The following is a 19,571-nucleotide window of genomic DNA, read 5'->3' on the forward strand; positions in this document are numbered from 1 at the left end:
CATATAGCCCAACAAAATAAAATATTTTTCTCAGGAAAAATGAAAGAGAATTGAGCCCAAGAACCTAATTGATCACAGTAAATAAAATGGATCACTTCTAATAAACCCATTATTATTTACTTTATAAACATAGTTCTTTTGAATTGTATGGAAAAATAGTTCTTTTTTATTCTTTATGATAGACTTTTCTAAATAAGTTACTGGAATCAACTTCATTATTTAATAGAAAGAGAGAGAGAGAAAGAGAGAAAAGGAAGGGAGGAAGGGAAAAAAGAAAGAAAGAAAGAAAGAAAGAAAAGAAAGAGAAAAAGAAAGAAAAGGAAGGAACGAAGGAAGAAAGAGAAGAGAAGAAGGAAGGAAAGAAAGAAAAAGAAAGAAAGAAAGAAAGGGAAAGAAAGAGGGAGGGAGGGGACAAGGGTGAAAGGAAGAAAGAAGGAAAGAAAGATCTTACGCCAACAGACACTGTCTGAGACCTTGGCAATACAAATCAAAATTACTTTCTTAAAGGAAGTAAGAGTCTAATAGGGAGAGAGGCACCCACACGCAAATGAACTTATCTACAAAACAGAAATAGAGTTACTGATGTAGAAAACAAACTTATGGTTACCAGGGGTAAGGGAGGGGAGGGATAAATTGGGAGACTGGGATTGACATATACACACTACTATATATAAAATGGGTAACTAATAAGGACCTACTGTATAGCACAGGGAACTCTACTCAATACTCTGTGATGGCCTATATGGGAAAAGATCTAAAAAAGAGTGGACATATGTACATGTATAACTGATTCACTTTGCCGTACACCTGAAACTAATACAACATTGCAAATCAACTATACTCCAATAAAATTTTTTTTAAAATAAAAATAATTAAAAAGAAATTAAATTAAAAAAAGAAATAAACACATATGAATAAAATAGTGTGCTAAGGGAGAATGGTGATGTGCAAATGCTTCCAGAGAAAAGGATGGATGTTGTTTGAAATGGACAAGACACATTCCCAACTTTCTCAAAGGGGGAGCAAATGTTTTTGGAATGATGATAGTTTCTGAAATCAGCTAAGTCTAACAAAAATGAGATATACAGGTCAGGTCATATTTTTTTCATTGGAATAGAAAATAAAAACCTAACACCACCTTGTGGAAATAGCGTGCCCTGTACCCAGATTCGTCATACCTATTGATTAGGTAAAGCTTTCTTGGCAAGTTGATGCCTAGTCTTGAATGCCTAATCTAAAATGACTAGTGGGAGTTTGCCAGGTAGAAAAATGGACAAAGTTTGCTCAGGTCAAATGGGAGGAGGATTTTAAAAAGCTGGCTGACCTTGGAAAATTAAAAGTAATTTAGTGTGGTTAGAGTACAGGTGCAAACTGGGGAGAAGCAGAAGATAAAACTACAGTGGTGGACAGAGACAGATCCTGAAGTGCCTCCTCTGCTTAGCTAGAGAATCTGAATTTCATTATGGAAGATTTGTGGAGACAGTGTGACAACATGGGCGAATGTGACTAAGAATGCTCATGTCATATCAACAGAGTTGTTTCTTTCCAATATAATAGTTTATCTGCTTCAGCACCAAAAGATACGTTGACTTCCTTTTTCTAATGTTTTAGAAGGTCATAGAAGTCCATAGAAATTGAGAGCTGGTCGATATGTGAAAAATTCAGCTAAACTAGTTATTTATAATAAAAGTAAAGGTGATTTTACAAAAGTAAATTCCCATGTCCTTTAAAAAAAACCAGAATGCTTATAAAATAATTGTACATAGAGACATGGCCCAGGTAAATCATATGAACAGGATACAGAGAGAAAAGGGCGACAGACTACCGCATGCCGTCAAGAGATTAATGTATGTGTTTTATTTTAATACTGAGCTATAAGTGAAAGAAAACCACTACATATGGATGATTTGAGGTTCTAACTAGACAATCTAAATTTCTTCTATTATTTTTGGACTCATTTTAAGCATTAACTAACCAAATATCACACTTATTGATAAATTATAGTAAAAATAAAAATTGAAGAGTTAATAATTTTCATCTCTGATTAGTTCTTTGGATTTGATTCCAAAACTCATTTTGACATTGTAATAAGGGTCATAACATAAAAAGTGTACTTAGACTTAATTTTCAGTCACACCAGTGCAAAAGATATTTGATTTAGCAAGTCAGTAGATATAGCCATCCTGAATATTGTGGGAAAATATATAACTGTCCAAATTTTTCAAACCTTTGAATTGGTTATTTTACTTATAGACAGAATGGGGCTATCAAAATAGTCATTTATAAAAATATTATTTCTAGGAATTAAGTCCTGTAGTCAAGTAAAATGTAGGAATGTTGTATCCTTGATTTCAGAAAGGATAATTATATCATAAATTATTAAAGATGAAGGAATATATTTCTACTCTTTATATTTACCAATAAAAGTTCATAAACCTTTCAATTATTTAACAAAATATAATCTCATTCTGATGCAGGGTCTAAAATTTAAGATCTAAAAAACGTTTTTTAATTAAAAACAAAAGAGATGTTTAAATACTAAAAGACTAAGTAAAGTTCCAGAAGCCTTAAAAATGCTAAAGCAGCATTTTACGTCCAGAGTCATAAAGTTATATTAAAAAGTAGCATGTATCATCTGAAAGATTTATCTATAAATATTCATCTTTATATTTATAGAACTAAGGGAAATATAGCACTAGAAATATATAATCTGAACCAGGTTCACAGCCTTTTTTAAGAATAGAATATAAAAACATTTATACAAAAGACTAAATATAATAAAATATTAAGAAAATTGCAATAGTCTCAATATTTTTGAGATTTATATATATTCTTCTAAAGACTCAGGTGCAAGGCAATAAAGGATGCATTAATAACATTAAGTGGCAAAGAAGAAACCACAATATTCTCACATATTCATTAATGTAGAAAATTAATTAAAATTTCCACAATGCATATTATGATCTTTCCAAATTAGAAATTATTGGACCAAAAATCTTCAAATAAATATTTCATTTACTCTCTAACTTGAAACTGTTAATGAGTATCATATCTTAAAGCACTTTTTATCTGCAGAGAAATTTTTTCTTCATATTACAGTTTCTGAGTTTTGCTTCCTTCATTAATTATATTCCCCTAATAAACTAACCACAGTGAACTTCGAGCAGCAAAAGTTTCTCCATTTTCAGACTTCAGTAAGACGAAAAATAGTTACTGGTCCTGAAGTTGGCTTCAATTTAAAATATTACATTTAAATTAAAAATTACGAAGGTAATTCTGAGTTCTATGAACCTTTGTTATACAATGAGTGGCAGAAGACCATTAACACAGGTCTAAGTATTTCCCTTGGTTGGAAAGATTAAAAAGTTCGTTTTATTATAACAAAGATTGTTTTAAGTTGTAAAAGAGTGACATTTACCTTTTCCAATTGAGCGTTTTTTTTGGATTTGTACAAAAACTCTCCCACTGCCACAAAAACAGAGAGCACCAAGCCGGCTGCAAGAACAATGAAGATGCCACCAATATTTTGAACCCCCAGGGCACTGGCCTCTTTGCTCTCCTCCTCTGGACACCCATTGCCCCTCCACCACTTCTCCTTCATCATGTGCAGCTTGCCTTCCTCTTGCAGCTGAAGAATTGCTATGGTGATTTTGTCTCTATATGGAGAACCTAAGAAAGGAGAGGGTTCGTTAATGCTTTCCAGGAACCCAAAATTTCATAATTAAAGGTTACATGATGAGACAATAGAGCTCTTTCCAAACGCTCCAAAGTATGCCAGAATTTATTTTCAGAAGCAAAAAACAACTGGAAAATGGCAGAAAATAGAAGTTTAACAAAATAAATAGGGTAGGTGGCCTTTTCTGATTTTGAAGGGTAAGATAACATTTTGTTTTGAAAGAGGAAAATACCTCTCTCTTAAAGGCAGGCTCAACTCAGACCATTGGAAAAATAATAAAACGGTAAGTAAAGATCTACAAAAGGAAATGGATAGAGGGCAAGGATATTTAGTTAATGTCTAGGAATCATTCAACACTGAAAACAGAGCATTGATAAAACAGTAACCTCAATTTTTAGGAAAGTTGTGCAAAAAATGGTGTTTCCCATGATTAAGTGCAATAATTTAAAGTGATCATGATTAACAAGCTCTATTCAGGGGTGGCTAATACTTGCAGATAAATAATCACTCATATTTGATACAAATAACAGAAGTAACAGGTTTATACAAACTTGGGTCATTCAAAAATCGTCATGGCAACACATTGTAAGATTTTTTTTGGTTGTTTATTTATCGTTTTACACTTTGGAAAGAAATATTCTTTTCAGTGGAGGCAACAATATAAGTGAAATTTATAGTATTTATGCTGATGGGGGTAGATATTCATCTGTATTAGCTATTACATGATAAGTAATAACTTTTCTAATTGGTTGCCCAGAAGCATGGAATAATACTGAACTATATGCATCTTTCAACATCTGTCCCAAGGGATTGGTCTTACTGCTTTTTCCCACCCAGAAAATAGCCTGTTTCTAAAGTTTAATCTTCCTTCCTAAAACACTATACTGCACATTCCATTTTTCTGCACAGATTCATCCATAAGTGTTTTTCCGCTTGTAGAAAAACACTAATTTCAGCTCATACTCTATGTTATCTGTGATTTTGTTTTGATTTAAATATACCTACATTTGCACCTAAAGATATATTTTTGCTAAGAGCAATTAAAAACCTTATGAGGAAACTATTCTGCCTCATAAGGGATAGCACTGTCTTCTTTTTACTTGATTAATGTAACAGGACTAATTCAGTGTTGCTCTTTTAGCAAGAGTAGGCAAACTAAAAAGCAGAAATACAAAGAAAAATCAAAAAAAGTTAGTAGCTTATGGTAAAAGTTGGAGGACTGAAGATCTACCAAATCCAGGTGGAGAGCTGTTTCTTTAACATAATCTTCAATCTATGCAGAAGAAATGTTTATATGGCTTCTATATATTTTTTCACAGCTTTCCTAAAAGGGGGCATTATCCATTCCTATAATTAGAACTTAAATATTTTATTTTTATTGTGCAACAACTCCTAACTATAATTATAATTATAGCAGGGGAATCTCTGCTTCTAAGTTTCCTTCCTATACTCTCTTCCAAATACTACTCTGATGAAAATGTTCAGTGTAAATTCTGCCCCTTAGCCATTTCAGATTTCAATGGATTAGCCTAGCCCATATTATTTTCTACCTTGGTCACTCACTGGACACTCAGGCTAGGTCACCTAGTATTACTATTATTTACCTTTCAAGATGTGATCTACTTTCCTAAGTAGATTGTAAACCCTTTGGAATAGAGGATATCTATCTATTCCTTTCTTTCTTTCTTTTTCTTTCTTTCTTTCTTTTCTTTTTTTCTTCCTTCCTTCCTTCCTTTCTTCCTTCCTTCCTTCCTTTCTTTCGTTCTTTCATTCTTCCTTTCTATCATCTCTCTATATCTATCATCTATCTTAATTTTCAAACTACTCTCAATCAATGTTTCGTATTATGAGGAGCATTATATCTGATTGAGGCAGTCTTGACAAAATATAAGAGTGACAGTGGGGTGTTTTTGGTCTCCTCGGATATGTATTTAAAAACCATAAATAAAGGTCATCTTGTTTGACTATCCAGTTTTCATTAATTCACTACAACTAGCCTAGCAGCAGCTTCAAAGTCACATTTACTCTGAGTTACCGTTCTGATTAACCATGTATATTCCCTGCAAAATAAACATTTGATTGAGAAAAAAAATCATTTTAAGAAGATCTGTAGTTTATCAAATATATCCTTCAATTAGAAACATAGTATCTGAAACAAATTTTATACTGATAGTACTTATGAAAATGACCACAGGTGACTAATATAAAAATGTGGCCTGGAAGTATAATTATAAGCAAATGTTGGGGGGAAAGTGACATGAAAAGTAGACTTTGAAATATGAAAAATTCTTGATCTACCTAAGTAATATTTTGAGCCAGGTCATTTCTCATCCTGAGAAAAATTGAAAGAATATTATTTATTGTCAACTCACCAAACCCACTCAGACACCATATTCTCTACTTCATTCTCAAAATAAGGCACAGACAAACGAAAGCAACCCACTTTTCAACAAATGATGGAAACATCTTGATTCCTTGCTGGTTGAGTTTCCTATTTCCAGCACTTACTGTAAATATGAAAATGTCCTATTGCTAGCAAACCTCCTCACACTTATTTTCCAGTGTAAACATAATAATATGTAAGTAGAATTTGGTTTGAATCAAAGCTACAAAATTAATACACCTCATTTTGAGGTTTTTAACAGGGTGAAATAATACAGATAATATAATCAATGACACTAAATCATTGCCACGCTTTATTTGTCATTCTGTCACTGATTCATTTTAAAAAACAGTAATTAAATAATGAATGATTACTTCTTTGGTACATCATTTGCTGCTCCTTGGGACACATTTCTAGCAGGTACTAGTTGAAGTCAAAAGTGGTTTGAAACTTTATCTATTTGAAAAATCTCAAGGACATATTGAGATCAAAGAATAAAAGTATCTTTAATCTTCTCTGTGACGTGAATAGCCATGCGCTTAGCTCTAATGAAGTGAACAGCCTTTAGTTAGATAGATAGAGTCTAACTTTTGCCCGAATATGAACCCAGCCTCAAACCACATGCTGGCAAGCCAAGAACTATGAGGGCATTGAGTGGCACCTGGGAGAAGCTGGGGTTAACGCACCATGAGGTTGCCTCCAAGGAAGATGAATATTTTTGCAAGAGGACCCTAACTTTGATTAGAAAACGACTGAGGAAATTGTAAACATGTCTATTATAACATATACTATTGCACCTAAAAGTCAATCCTCAAATGCTTAAGGGAACAAATAGGTAACCATAAATGGGTGAAGAAACAAGCTAGACAAAAGTATCTGAAAAATTATAACATCCAATGTGAAAAGATAATTTTCAGTTCCAGTTTTATTAAAAATCTGTGAGAATTTCAACACAGGGTTACCAGACATTTTAACTTTAATTATATCCCAGGAGATATTTTGTCTAAAATTTTCTACATTAAAATTTTCACAAATAAATTACTTTTAAAAAACATCATGCAGGATAAGGCAAACACCTCTTAAAACTGAATTTAGCTCTTTGATTTTCACTATGCAATCTCTGGTTTTAGTTTCATTTGTATTCTTGCTCACAGTGAGACTTTCTTTGGTTGTTTAAACACATGCTCCATACTAACAGTAAGGAACGATTGTGTTTTAAAAATGGTCTTTTTTTCAAGTTGCAGAAAGATCCCATTTACCAGATAAAAATGGTTCTCGCTTACATGAAAGAGACAGAGAGAGAGGGAGAGAGAGAAAGGGAGAGAGGAAGGAAGGAAGGAAGAAAGAAAGAAGAAAGAGAGAGAGAGGGAGGGAAGGAGGGAGAAAACAAGGAAGAAAGAAAGACATATGATTACTACATAGTGAAGTCCCTTGATGTATCAGATGCATAAGACGTGGGGCTCAGAAGAACACTTGAAGGAGGCATAAAGGCAGTTTTGAGTGATATACAGCAGCAGTATATGTGTGGGCATAAATAAAACCTACAAATGCACCTATTCAGAATTTCCTCGATAAAAAAATTCATCTCCAAATGTCCCTAAATGTTAAATTTTACATAGATCAAAGAATTTTACATAGATCAAAGAATTTTACATAAAATTATAATTTCATTAACATTCCTCCCAACAAATTGACTAAAAGCTCCTTAGGAAAATAAACTGTGATTTGTTATAAACAATTAATACAAATCTCACCAAGTAGTTCAGAGCCAACTTGCTGGGCTTATCAAATTGAATTGACTCCTCTCTTCCTTACTTTCTGCCCTCCTTCCTCTTCCCTACCTTCCTTGTTACCTTTCCTTCCTTCTTTTTCGTACATTCTTTTTGTTTCCTTTCCTCCCTTTCCTTTCCTTCCCCTCCCCCTCTCTTTTCTTTTCCCTCCCTCCTCTCCCACATCCCCTCCCTCCTCCCCTTCCTTTCTGTCATTTGATGTTTCTTACTTATAGAATGGAATACACACATTGTTATACATACTTGGTTCTAATGTCTAAATCTACTACACATAGTTTATTCATTTGCTCATTTGATTGTCCTTTTCATGCTCTTTACAAACACACCAATGTAAGTATGTACCAAACATTTTCCTTATCCTATTCAGTACATCTAGATAATATAGAAATGATAAAGGAAATGGAGTTAGCATTACGTTTAATTCTTGAGGAGGCTTAGTGATTGATAAATAGCTTTTCTTTAAAGGTTGCACAACAAGTCTAATACTTACCATGCTTTAGTGAAATAAATCACATTATCCATACACATACTGGAGATATCCCATCCATACTGCCAGAAGTTTCCTTACTTTCAAATCAAGCTTCTGCATGCTTTAATCAATTACAAAGGTCAGAAAAAAAATCACTCTTGCTTTCTGCAAATATCTCTTTCTAAATCTCATTATACCAATATTTCCTAAACTGGATTTTCCCCACACACTTCTCTTTTTGGGAAATGTACTTCTGTGTTTCACTTTTGAAGAATTCATTGGTCAGATAAGCTTGAAGAATACTCCATAACAAATATATCTTTTGTAAATTCACATTATACGTTAACAAAATAAAAGGTTTCCATCTCTCCATCAAAGGAAAAAGTTAAAAAATATATTTGAAATGATTACATTTATTTTTAGTGGAAGAACTTTTACATTCATATCTATTAATGTCCCTGTCAATTATTTTATTTTAACCTCAATTTGAAAAGCACTGCCTTAGATAACAAGAATTACTACTCTTACTACATCAGCTCTCTCTGTCAAAAATAAGTTGTTTCTTGTTAGATCTCCTGCTTGTCCCTGCTTAGCTTTGAATTTACACATTATCACAGCACTACTGATCAAGTAGCAGATTTTTTGCACGTCCTTTTTCATCTATTAGCTCCATATGCATCATGAGCATGAGCTCATAAGAATTCGCATCACAATACTTACTTTAAGACATGTCTTCATGCCCAGCTTTTAAGTCTCTTTACAAAATACTTCTGAGGGACAAAAGTTACAAGAGTTATTATTTAAATATATTTGTATATCAAAACTGATGAAACCAATTTTGGGGAAAAATACACAGCTTTTGTTTTTCCTAATAGCACCCAAATCCTTTAAATATTTTGTTAAAATTCTAAGGGGCTGGCTAAGTATTTCCGTTACTTATAATGACAAATCCCTACTGCCCACTTCCTAAAGAACTTTAATTTCCTTTGTTTTATATTTCATAGTTATTTCAGCTCATCATGATGATATTATGTGCTGTGTATGACAGAGAATTAGGTAACATCCTGGTGTTTGTTTTCTTTGGGTCTGGGAAGATATTTTTATGAGGTAGACTACTCATAATTTTAAGTTTCCTCTAGCTTGTCATTTCTCCAAGTATACTTTCTTGCACTTTCTGAAGAATAGTAACTTACACGTCTTGTGGGTATGTGACTATACTATAATCACTAAGTGTATATTATATCAATGATTTGCCTCAAAAAGCTTCAATAATTCCTTAATTATTCCTCTTCTTTGAAAGTGTTTAATCTGATAAATGTTTCTAAGACACATACCCAAATACTTGAAGCCCTTTACATAATGACTTAAAAATCAGACTACCTATCAGTTATAGATAATCAACCATCCATTATTCATCTTATTTCATCCAGCATCTAGCACAGCGCCTATCACACAATAAGCATTAAACAAATGCTTTTTGAATGAAACACTGAATCCATTATGATATATCCATTATGATATAGTCAAAATATGTTAAGGCAGAACTTGTGATATTTGACACCTTCTCAGGTTCTTATTAAATTCAGTAGAACAAATAAGAGTTCATAAACAGACTTGTTTCACACTTTTAGTGTTAACCATCTAGAATAAGTTTGGGTGACAAGTTTATAAATTTTTATGCCGTCATTGCACTTATATCAACTGTCAGTGGCCTTGGCCAGTGCCTTAATAAGTAAAAGACCTGCGAGCACAAAAGATCTGAGGCTATCTGCTGGGGCCATCAACCTTCTTTCTTAAATTACAGTGGTGCTGGCAATGTTATATTTTATGAAACGGTTCCCTGCTTCCTATGCTGAGATGAGTGCTGGGTGCCCTAAATGCACAACGTATTTTGGGTACTTATAGAGCTTTATCTCTTTTTACCATTATTTCCATGATAAAATCTTCCAATAAAATTGGAACCAGACCACATTTTCTTAGAGCCTTTTTCTCAGTGAAAGATGGGTTTTATTATCTCTTAGGACACTGTCTCTCCCATATTTGTTTTTAAGAAGTGCTAAGTCAAATTTTATATTTACGTTTCAGATTCCATTTTAAATTGCTATTTTCCAGTTTCATGCCGTATTCAGTCAACAATGCTGTTATACAATACCAAGCATCATTGTTATTTTCCTCTATAGAACTTATCTCAGTTTGTAACTAAAAAATAATTTCTGTGACTATTTGTTTAATGCTCATTTACCCTAACAGGCTGTAGATTTCATAAGGACAGTGTTGTATTTCCTTTCTTAGTATAACACCTGGCACACAGTGAAGACAATATTTCTGGAATGAATACATGCATAAATAAAATATTAATTACTTAACAGTTGGTCACACATGCCTGCAATTTTACCCTCAGTCATTTCTTATGAACCCAAACTATATATCTTTATCTAATCTATATCTAATAATTATAATACATTTATTTCAAATGAAGCATTTAATATATGTAGCAACTAAACACTGCATGGGGTCCATTTCAGATTTCCTATTACATAAAAGCTAAACTGGTGTGAAGTTACTGTCATCGCTCTTTGTATTTTCTTTTGAAGGTATTCTATCGAAAAATCTCAATATGATAGGAGTATAAGGAATCCATGAGTGATAATCATAAAAATTAAAGGAGATTAATCTCATCCTGAAAACAAATTATCAACCCATAACATTTAATCACAGAATGGTAAATGAGAGCTAAATTGATCAGTCTTCCATGATACCTAGTAATCTTTCCACATTGGAAATTTATGAACATCATTTTCCTGCTTAAATTTTTTTTAATGGTGCTCTAAAGCTATAGAATACCCTCGATTCCTAAAGATGTCGTACAACCCCTTTCTCCAACCTAACACAAGCTTCTCGGACTTTATCCTCTTCTCCTCACACCTAACATGCCAGCAATACAAACTACGAAGTTGTATTTCCCATTCCCTGGAGAATCCTGTTTCCATACTTCCTCCAATGATCTTTGCACACTTTTCCTTGGCTGCCACAGAGATACACAGGATCCCTCTTCTTTGGTGCCATAGCACATTGCAGGTAGTCTAGTACATTTGGTGCATCATATTCCAATGTCTTGCTATATATCTTTTCCTACTAGATTGATATGAGTGTCCCAAAGGCAAGGACCATGCATGCATCTTTTTTTTTACTATTAATTATTAGATATACATACACAGGTGCTAGATTCTAGGCATACAGTGATGAACAATGTAATAGGAGCCCTGCCCTCCTAGAGTTTTCACTGCAACACAAAACACATATGTGAATAACCTTTACAAGTTTGAGGATCATTATAATAAAGAACACCATATTGTAGAACCACGTGACAGATGGAACTATCTTAGTCTGCTGATCAGGTACACAAAAAAGGCTTCATAACTTTGAAAAGAAGAGTAGGGACAATAACTCTTCTTTCTCTTTGGCTGCCTTTCACCTGCTTTTCCTCTATTTTTCTTTCTATTTGCATTATTGGTTTAGAAAAGTATATATGAGAAAGGAAAATGATAGAGCATCCCACCCACTTTGTTCATTTCTTCTAGATAATAGAGGATAGAACTAACTTCAGGATGTCACGGTGGAATGGAACCAAATATAAATGACACTGTTAATGTAGAAATAAGAGAAGAGAGATAAAAAGCTATGAAGTAGAGACTACATGGATTTACGGAGCAAATGTATATAGACATCAAGTGTATGTACCACCCAGGACATTTAATATACAGTAATTTTAAAAGAAATTTTAAGTACTTATATTCAAAATCTATAACTGGCTTAAATTGGATAGAGGTTGAGGTTTTTTTCTTTGTTGTAGATGTTAAAATTCAAAATGTTATGACCTCTATAGAAAAGTAACTTGAATGCACTCTACTTAAAGGAATAGTTGTAGAATCCTCAGGAGGAAATTTAAGTATCTAAGATCACAGAAGGAGATGGTTATATGAGGTATACAAAATGTATCAATAAAAAATTCATATTATAGATTATGTATTTTAGCCATTTGCCTTTTATTCATATTCTGAATATTCTTTGACTTATGTGAAAAAGGATAAGAAGGGCAAATGTTATCAGCACATAATGAAACAGTAAACTATTTTCACTGGTTCTGACGTATTTCATACATATTAGTTAAAAGCGGCTGGTGAAGTAGATTTGTAGTCACATTTCTTCTCTGGGTATTAAATCATGTAACGCTGACACAAAATATGAAAACAGAAATAGTTTCATTCTAGAAACGCTGCTTTTCTTACAATTTTTCATCTGCATAATAATCATTTGAAGAGCAGTAAGAGTGGAAATGTCAGGAATAGTTTCTTTGCTATTGTGTTTTTTCCCAAGTCCAATATTAAACTTTAATGAATGAATTATAAAAGTTGGACCATTTTAAATAAAATCCTCAATCTACTTAATCTTCAAGAATCCCAAAATTGGGAGAGAGAATAACTTTTTCAGGAGAGTAAAGTACCCATCCTTTAAGGTAGAGCTCAAGTCCCTTTTTCAATTTGGCCTAACTGAACTTTGGTTCTCAGTGAATTCTACCACTCTGAGTCCCTACATTAAATAACAGACTACTTGTTTGTGTTCAATATTCTATTTTCTCTATTTGATGTTAAAGTTGTTTTTCCAAGTCTATCTCCTTAAGAAAGGGGATGATGTATATTTAATGATCATTATTTTACAGATCCAAGCAGGTTGAAGAGTGATAAAATTTCTTATAGATTGACAAAATTAAAAGGAAACATACATGTCTTCAGAGATAATCTCTGAATATGTCTTGGACTCTGTTTACTAAACATTCAGGAAATGTTCAGAGAAGGAAAAACTTTATTTATATAATGCCCAACAATAGAAATTGTCTCATCTTTATAATAGATGTCAATAACCTTCTAAGTAACCAAATCATGGTTATTTAAATACAATATACTGATTGGCTGATGTTAAAATCCTGGTTGGGTTCCATAGGAAATGATTTCTAATTAGTTAGGAATGGATCATATTAACAATACGTCTTACCTACAATACATTCAATATTACTAAAAATAAAGAATAGAGAGAAAAAGGGTAAAATGCAAATGACTTAAAAACCACAAATACATCATTTTACTTATAAAATACTTCTTCAGAACAGTCCTTCAGAATTATTTGTGGTGCATATGTTCTGATCCAAATACTATAAATTTGATGTTTAATACTTATTGCAATCTAATTATGTAGACATGATTCTACCCATTTACCAATAAGAATGCTGAGTCTCTGGGAGGCATAGTAACTTCACTTAGGACACCTAGGACACTCAGTTGGAACTAAGATTTGCACATAAGTCATCTGTCTACAAAGGCCACATATTCTATACAGCATGATAAGAATATGCCTTCACATGAGGGCCAGCAAATGCAAGGCATTCATCTTCAGAATTTAGTGCTTATACATTTCACCACTATGTTTTGACCATTTTTTCCCCAATATGAGTGATTCATTGATCTTACTTAGTCTTGCTAACGAAAGGATGACAGTCTGGCACATTCTGGCTAACTAATCTGTAATGGGATTTGAACCCATGGCCTTGGAGTAATCACCACAAGACACAAACAAAATGAATTAATGTTCTAATGTTTGCATATAAAGTCTATCGGAACTCACTCTGTTTTCATGAGAATTATCCATTTATTCATTGTTTAGGTACCATTTCATCAGCATTTACAATATTCATGAAGGCTGCTCGCACTGGTGCTCGCAATTCATCAAATTCCCTGTGGACGCTTCCTAGATTCTAGCCTGCAGAGTCTGTTGATGATGTCTGTGGAGCAGGCATAGCTTACTGAGACTCATCTGTTTTCAGTGACATGAAATCTAAGACTTTAACAAATATGCCAGGAAAATACAGCTTCTACAGGGGTAATTTGGTGCTTTTTTTTGTTTGTTTAATTCAGGCTCTGAAAATTATTAGATCTCGATTTAGACTTGCAAAATTACTTCACCAGCATTAAAATTATGCTGCCTATGCAATGAAAAAAATAGAATGCATTTTAATGGAAGGTTTGACCTGCAGAAAGATGAATAATTTGCATCAATTTTTGTGCATTATGTTCAACTAATCAAGACAAATGTATTCATTCATTTCTGTAAAGCTGAAGAACTGAAGGCCAGCAATATTATGCATCTATAATGATGAATATTACAGTACTTATTATATGATGAATTGGGAATTCTAGAAATGGATGGTGAGCAAAACAGGGAAAAAACATGCTTTTCATACTGATTTCTATTTTTATAAACACCAACATCTGCCTTAAATAAACAACCTCTCCCTCAGTACCAATTCTACATCTCTCACTTTATCAAATAACAAGAAATGAAGAAGCAGTGAGATCTCATGCATTTAACATTAGAAAATAGAAGTGAAGAATGAAATTTCACATTGTTCATATGTCAATGTGGTATCCTTCTACCATAAAGAGTCCATGATACAACCTATTGTAACATTTTTTACTTTAGGCTGATTATGTGTAAGGGCATTATAATGAGATAAAACTTACTTAAGAATTACTAATAGGGCTACAGCTATTTTGTATTCATTAATATAAAATATTTTGTAAATTAGTTTATAAAGGTAACATTAAAATCCAGTTATGAAGCAAGAATGCATCTTATTTATAATTACGTAAGTAAATATAATACAAGAAAAATGTATATAACAATTTTGTGTCTGATAAAATTGTCATTAAATTTAACCTTAGTATTATAAAGGATTTATAAATATACTCTTTACATTCATCTTTACTTCACCTCTACACTGCCTATTACATTCTTCATGTATTACACGTATTTAGTAGTTCTTTGACTATGATATAAGTAATTTAATTTGGATTTTGTTCACAGATATAATTATTCATGGACTGTTTGAAACCTACTACTGATTTAATCCCAGAAGTAAGATGAGGATACATAAGATTATAGAAAATTTTAGCATCTTGGACGATAGGCACAGACATGAGCAGAATTTCCTCCGTCCCCTTTTCAGCTGACTCGTGCTCCCCATATGTTATTAAAGTTGGGAGGCACCAATAAATGAATGAAGTGTGCCACTAGCTCATTGTTAAAAACAGAAATAGTTTTAATGGGACCCTTCAGACACTTTACAATATTTCTACCAAATTGAACACAGCAAAACAAAATAACAGCAACTGGCCCTAATGGATTTTTTTCTAGATTGCTGTTTTCCTACCAGCTCATGGACTGCTGAGTCTGCCTAGCCCTCAAAGCGCCCTGTGCACTCAACATTCCAAAGACAGAAGCCAAGAAGGCTTTTAGTATGGATGGTCAGAAGGGAGGCAAGGCAGCCGAAAATGCCATTAAGTAGAAACGCTCCCTGTTCGGCTAAAATAGATTATCACCTATGGTGAATTAAAAGGTAAGACTGCAATTGCTCACACATTTTAAATATTCCTTAATGAAAACTGCTGTGATTTGCTTTTTTTGCTTTACCCCATCCAGTTGTTGTTTTTTAAAAATTCTAATGAATGAAAAGGAAGTTCAGTTAATGTATTATGAGTAAGAACACCTACAATTTCAAAAATCTACCATACAGTAAATATCACATTAAAATAACATTGCTGCAGTCAGGAAAACTACGAAAGGGATTTAATGTCACCGCAAGCTTAATTAAACCAGTCTGTGCTTATTTAGCATTTACCTTCACATCATTGTTGATTGCTCCACTAAGGTATTTTTGTGTAAACAGAGCTTCCCTAATTAAATAGCTTATATCTGAGTCATTCAGTGATTTCACAACAGTTTGGGCAGTAATCATCACACTCAGAGTGATGAATGGTGATGGCAGGCCCCTAGATGTATCACACAGGAGGAGGCCTAGCAGGTTAAAAGGACGCATGGACTTCTGGGGGAAAAAAGAAAAATATGTATAATTTTTGAAATATTTCTGAATATTCACTCCAAAAGAGACATAGTATTTCTGTTTACCCTCCTGCACTTAACCACATACACCTCTATGACAATATCTAAAAATCTGAGCAACAATAAAAGCAAAGGGAGTTCCTCTCCTTGATCACATTTGCAGTATTAATAAAGACAGAATTTTCATATCAGTTTATGGCTTCTGCAGGTATAAACTCAAAATCCTGGGGAATTTCTGGAACTGATCTAAATTTCCAGAACCCGAGCCTATATTGCTCTGCTTTGAATAGATTCATCTCCTTAACTCTTGCTGGGAAAGAGACTCAAATAACCTTTACTTTTTCACACCTAAATGCATTATTTTTTATTTTTTGGCTTATAATTAAACAAAATTTTAAAACTAAGTAAAAATGACATATTACAAAAAATTAAAGATGATATAAAAGGCAAATGCTAATTAACTAGTTGAGAAATGCAGGTTATGATGTTGGTTGAATATTTATGGTAAGTCAGAATCTCATTCAAGTTCTAGAGTTGCATGTCATTGCATTTATTAATGACTAAGTAATAACTGATGAAAGCCATATTGTTGGCAGAGCTATGACACAGTAAATCATAAATTACTGCCTGAAGTTTTTTTCTCAGACATATTTGAGGGGGTAAAGTGTGAAATGCCTCTTTCTAGATTAAACTTCTTTGATGAAGTTATATGAGTTAAGACTTATAATGTATTGGATACTCAAAATCATTTTAATTTTATACTATGTTATGAGTGAATAAAATATAATTTACTAAAGTTAAGAACAATATTATCAAGTCAAACAGAAGAAAACTATCTGAACAAGAGAAACAAAAATTATATTGCAATACCTACAGGTGAGTGGTTTGAATATTAATCCCTTCAAATTTAAATTATTATGTTCAAATTTATCTCATTCAGAATTTGGCTAGAAACAAAATGTATGTTAAATGTGTTAAGCAACTTTTAGTAATGAGACATTTTAATAAATTTAAATTCAATATTATTTGGCAATGAAAATAAAGAAGAATATGGTAAAATATTCTTCCTAGTCTATAATTTTGCTATGCCAAAGTATTATTAGATGCTTTGAATTTTTATTAATATGTACTGATAATTTTACATTAAAAGTCCAAGAAAGTCCTATAAAAGAAATTTATTATGTGCTATTACCTAATTTTTAAAAATTCATTTTAATGAAAACACGAATTTATTACACTATTATACCAAACTAACTACACACTACGAAGAAATGATTCCACTTAGATATATAATTCAACTTGATTTCTTAAGTTTCTCATGCAAGTGACCTTGCCTGTATCAATGACTATTTTCTGCAATAACTACGCTTTCTTCGGAAGGCAAAAGTGGATCTGATCAGCTGAGTTGAACAGATAAAAGGAAAAAAAAACTACACCCTAAGGCTTATAGTTTAATTTGTTTCCTTCTCTCATATATAAGAGAAGCTTAAAATGAGAAGAAATAGAAATTCCAAATGCTGTGCCCAGTATTTTCCTTCATTTAAAAAGTTATATAGTTTATACATTTATTAATATTTTGAATTGTTTTATATTTTCCCTGTAAGTCAATATCTTTCAGTAAACAGTGTCAGGGGTAGGGAGAAAACAAAAATTGCTATTTGTATGTTTCCAGGAAACTGTAACAGCTTCCCTAGAACTGATTTAACTGTTATCTTTCTTTTTTTAAATAGCTTTCACATCTGAAATATCTCAGGGAGTTTTGAGAATTATATAATATACTACTATTTTGATTTATTCGTAACAAGCATTTCCTCAAAGCAAAACAATATGATAAGAGACATTCCTGGTACGTTGGTACATTGTATTTACAACACAAAAAAGCAAACCAAAAAACCCCATCAAGTTAAGGTTTTATATTAAGTATAAGTCAAATTTCTTTATTCTAGAAATTTTGAAATTATGAGTGCTATTATGTAACTAATATTAATGAAGAATATCTGTGCTATACTCTAAAGTCCTCAAACATCCTCCCCAAATCTTATTCAATTCTCACTACCCTCAGTCACTCAGGTTTGTTTAATGAGGTCATCGCATTGAGTAATGTAAGATGCCATGCTGATCTTTAGCTCCAAAAGTTGTTTTCTGTATTTATAAATCTTGCTGCACCATCATATTTTCATATGTAGAGTTCATTTGTTGAACAAATAATTGAGGGTCCACAGAGTGCAGGCACTATTGTTGTGTGGGCTTACAACAACAAACAGACAAAAATCTCTGCCCTCTTCCATGCAATGTAAACTAAAAGAGGAGGGTAAGGATACATAGGAATCTCACTCCTTCCAGAAACAACACTGAAAAATGCATTTATTTTCTTCAGCTCTTTCCAAATGAAACTGTGAGGCAATGGGAACCTATCAAATCACTGCTTCCATTCCTCTCATAAGTGTTTAAGAAGGTGTTTGATTTTTAAAATTTGTTTGAAAACATCAGCTAATCATATTTCTCCACGTAGTTTCTAGCCCACTTTAAATCAAACTCTGGGACTCTGTCAAGTACATTATCTGAAACATTATTATGTTTAGCATTAAATAGACCTTAGGTGTTCCTAGTTTCACCCTGTAATTTTACTAATTAAAAAAAAAGAAAGAAATTTAGAAGCTATAAATTTCATGTCACTTGTCTAAGATCACATTGACAAGGCTAAATCTAGAATATCAGTGTGCAAAATACTACATGATGATACTTTAGAGCATATTATCAGCCTCTTTTCTAAAACATAAATTTGTTCATATAACTTTTCATAAATGAGTACAAGTACGCTTGAAAAGTTATCAAAGTTACTCATCACAAATTCTGAATAAATGGTACATCAACTCATGAAGTTGTTGAGTTCTTTAGGTAATTCTTAGGCAAAGAGCCATTTGGGATCTAACTATGGAGTATGCCAGGATTTGAACACTCCATCAACACAAAACTGTGGCAATAAAATCAAGCCTTACTGTGAATATAAGTATAATTTAAAGCATTTTGAAAAGAAGTGCTTCTTAAGCTATAATTATGAGAACTCAAGCATTTTTATATATTAGAATTAATTAGAAAACTTCTGAATTAATACATACATTGGCATAATAATGGCAAAGCTTTGGATGGCCTTTCCCTGTGCAAACAGTAAAGGGGGTTCATTTTGTGTAGAGAATTTTAAAACAATAATAGCAACAACTGTCACCCAGCGCTGGCAAATCAAAACATGTCAAAAGTAAAATATTCCTCTCTTGAAAATATCTTTTGTTCATCCGGCTT

At 32.6% G+C, this 19,571-nt stretch overlaps 1 protein-coding gene across 6 annotated transcripts in view; it reads right to left on the reverse strand.

Annotated features, from left to right (window-relative positions):
• The window catches only part of GRIK2 (glutamate ionotropic receptor kainate type subunit 2), a 642,939-nt gene that overhangs the window by 12,363 nt on the left and 611,005 nt on the right, over positions 1-19,571 (reverse strand). For all 6 annotated transcript variants that reach the window (XR_010933794.1, XM_067702471.1, XM_067702472.1 and 3 more), the window contains one exon: positions 3,419-3,669. Coding sequence is in view for 5 of the 6 variants with exons in the window: in XM_067702471.1 (XP_067558572.1) it covers positions 3,419-3,669 (251 nt within the window). In the remaining variant the exon portion in view is untranslated. The remainder of the gene's footprint in view (positions 1-3,418; positions 3,670-19,571) is intronic.

The sequence above is a fragment of the Pseudorca crassidens genome, chromosome 13, assembly GCF_039906515.1.
Source record: "Pseudorca crassidens isolate mPseCra1 chromosome 13, mPseCra1.hap1, whole genome shotgun sequence".
NCBI classification, from domain to species: Eukaryota; Metazoa; Chordata; class Mammalia; order Artiodactyla; family Delphinidae; genus Pseudorca; species Pseudorca crassidens.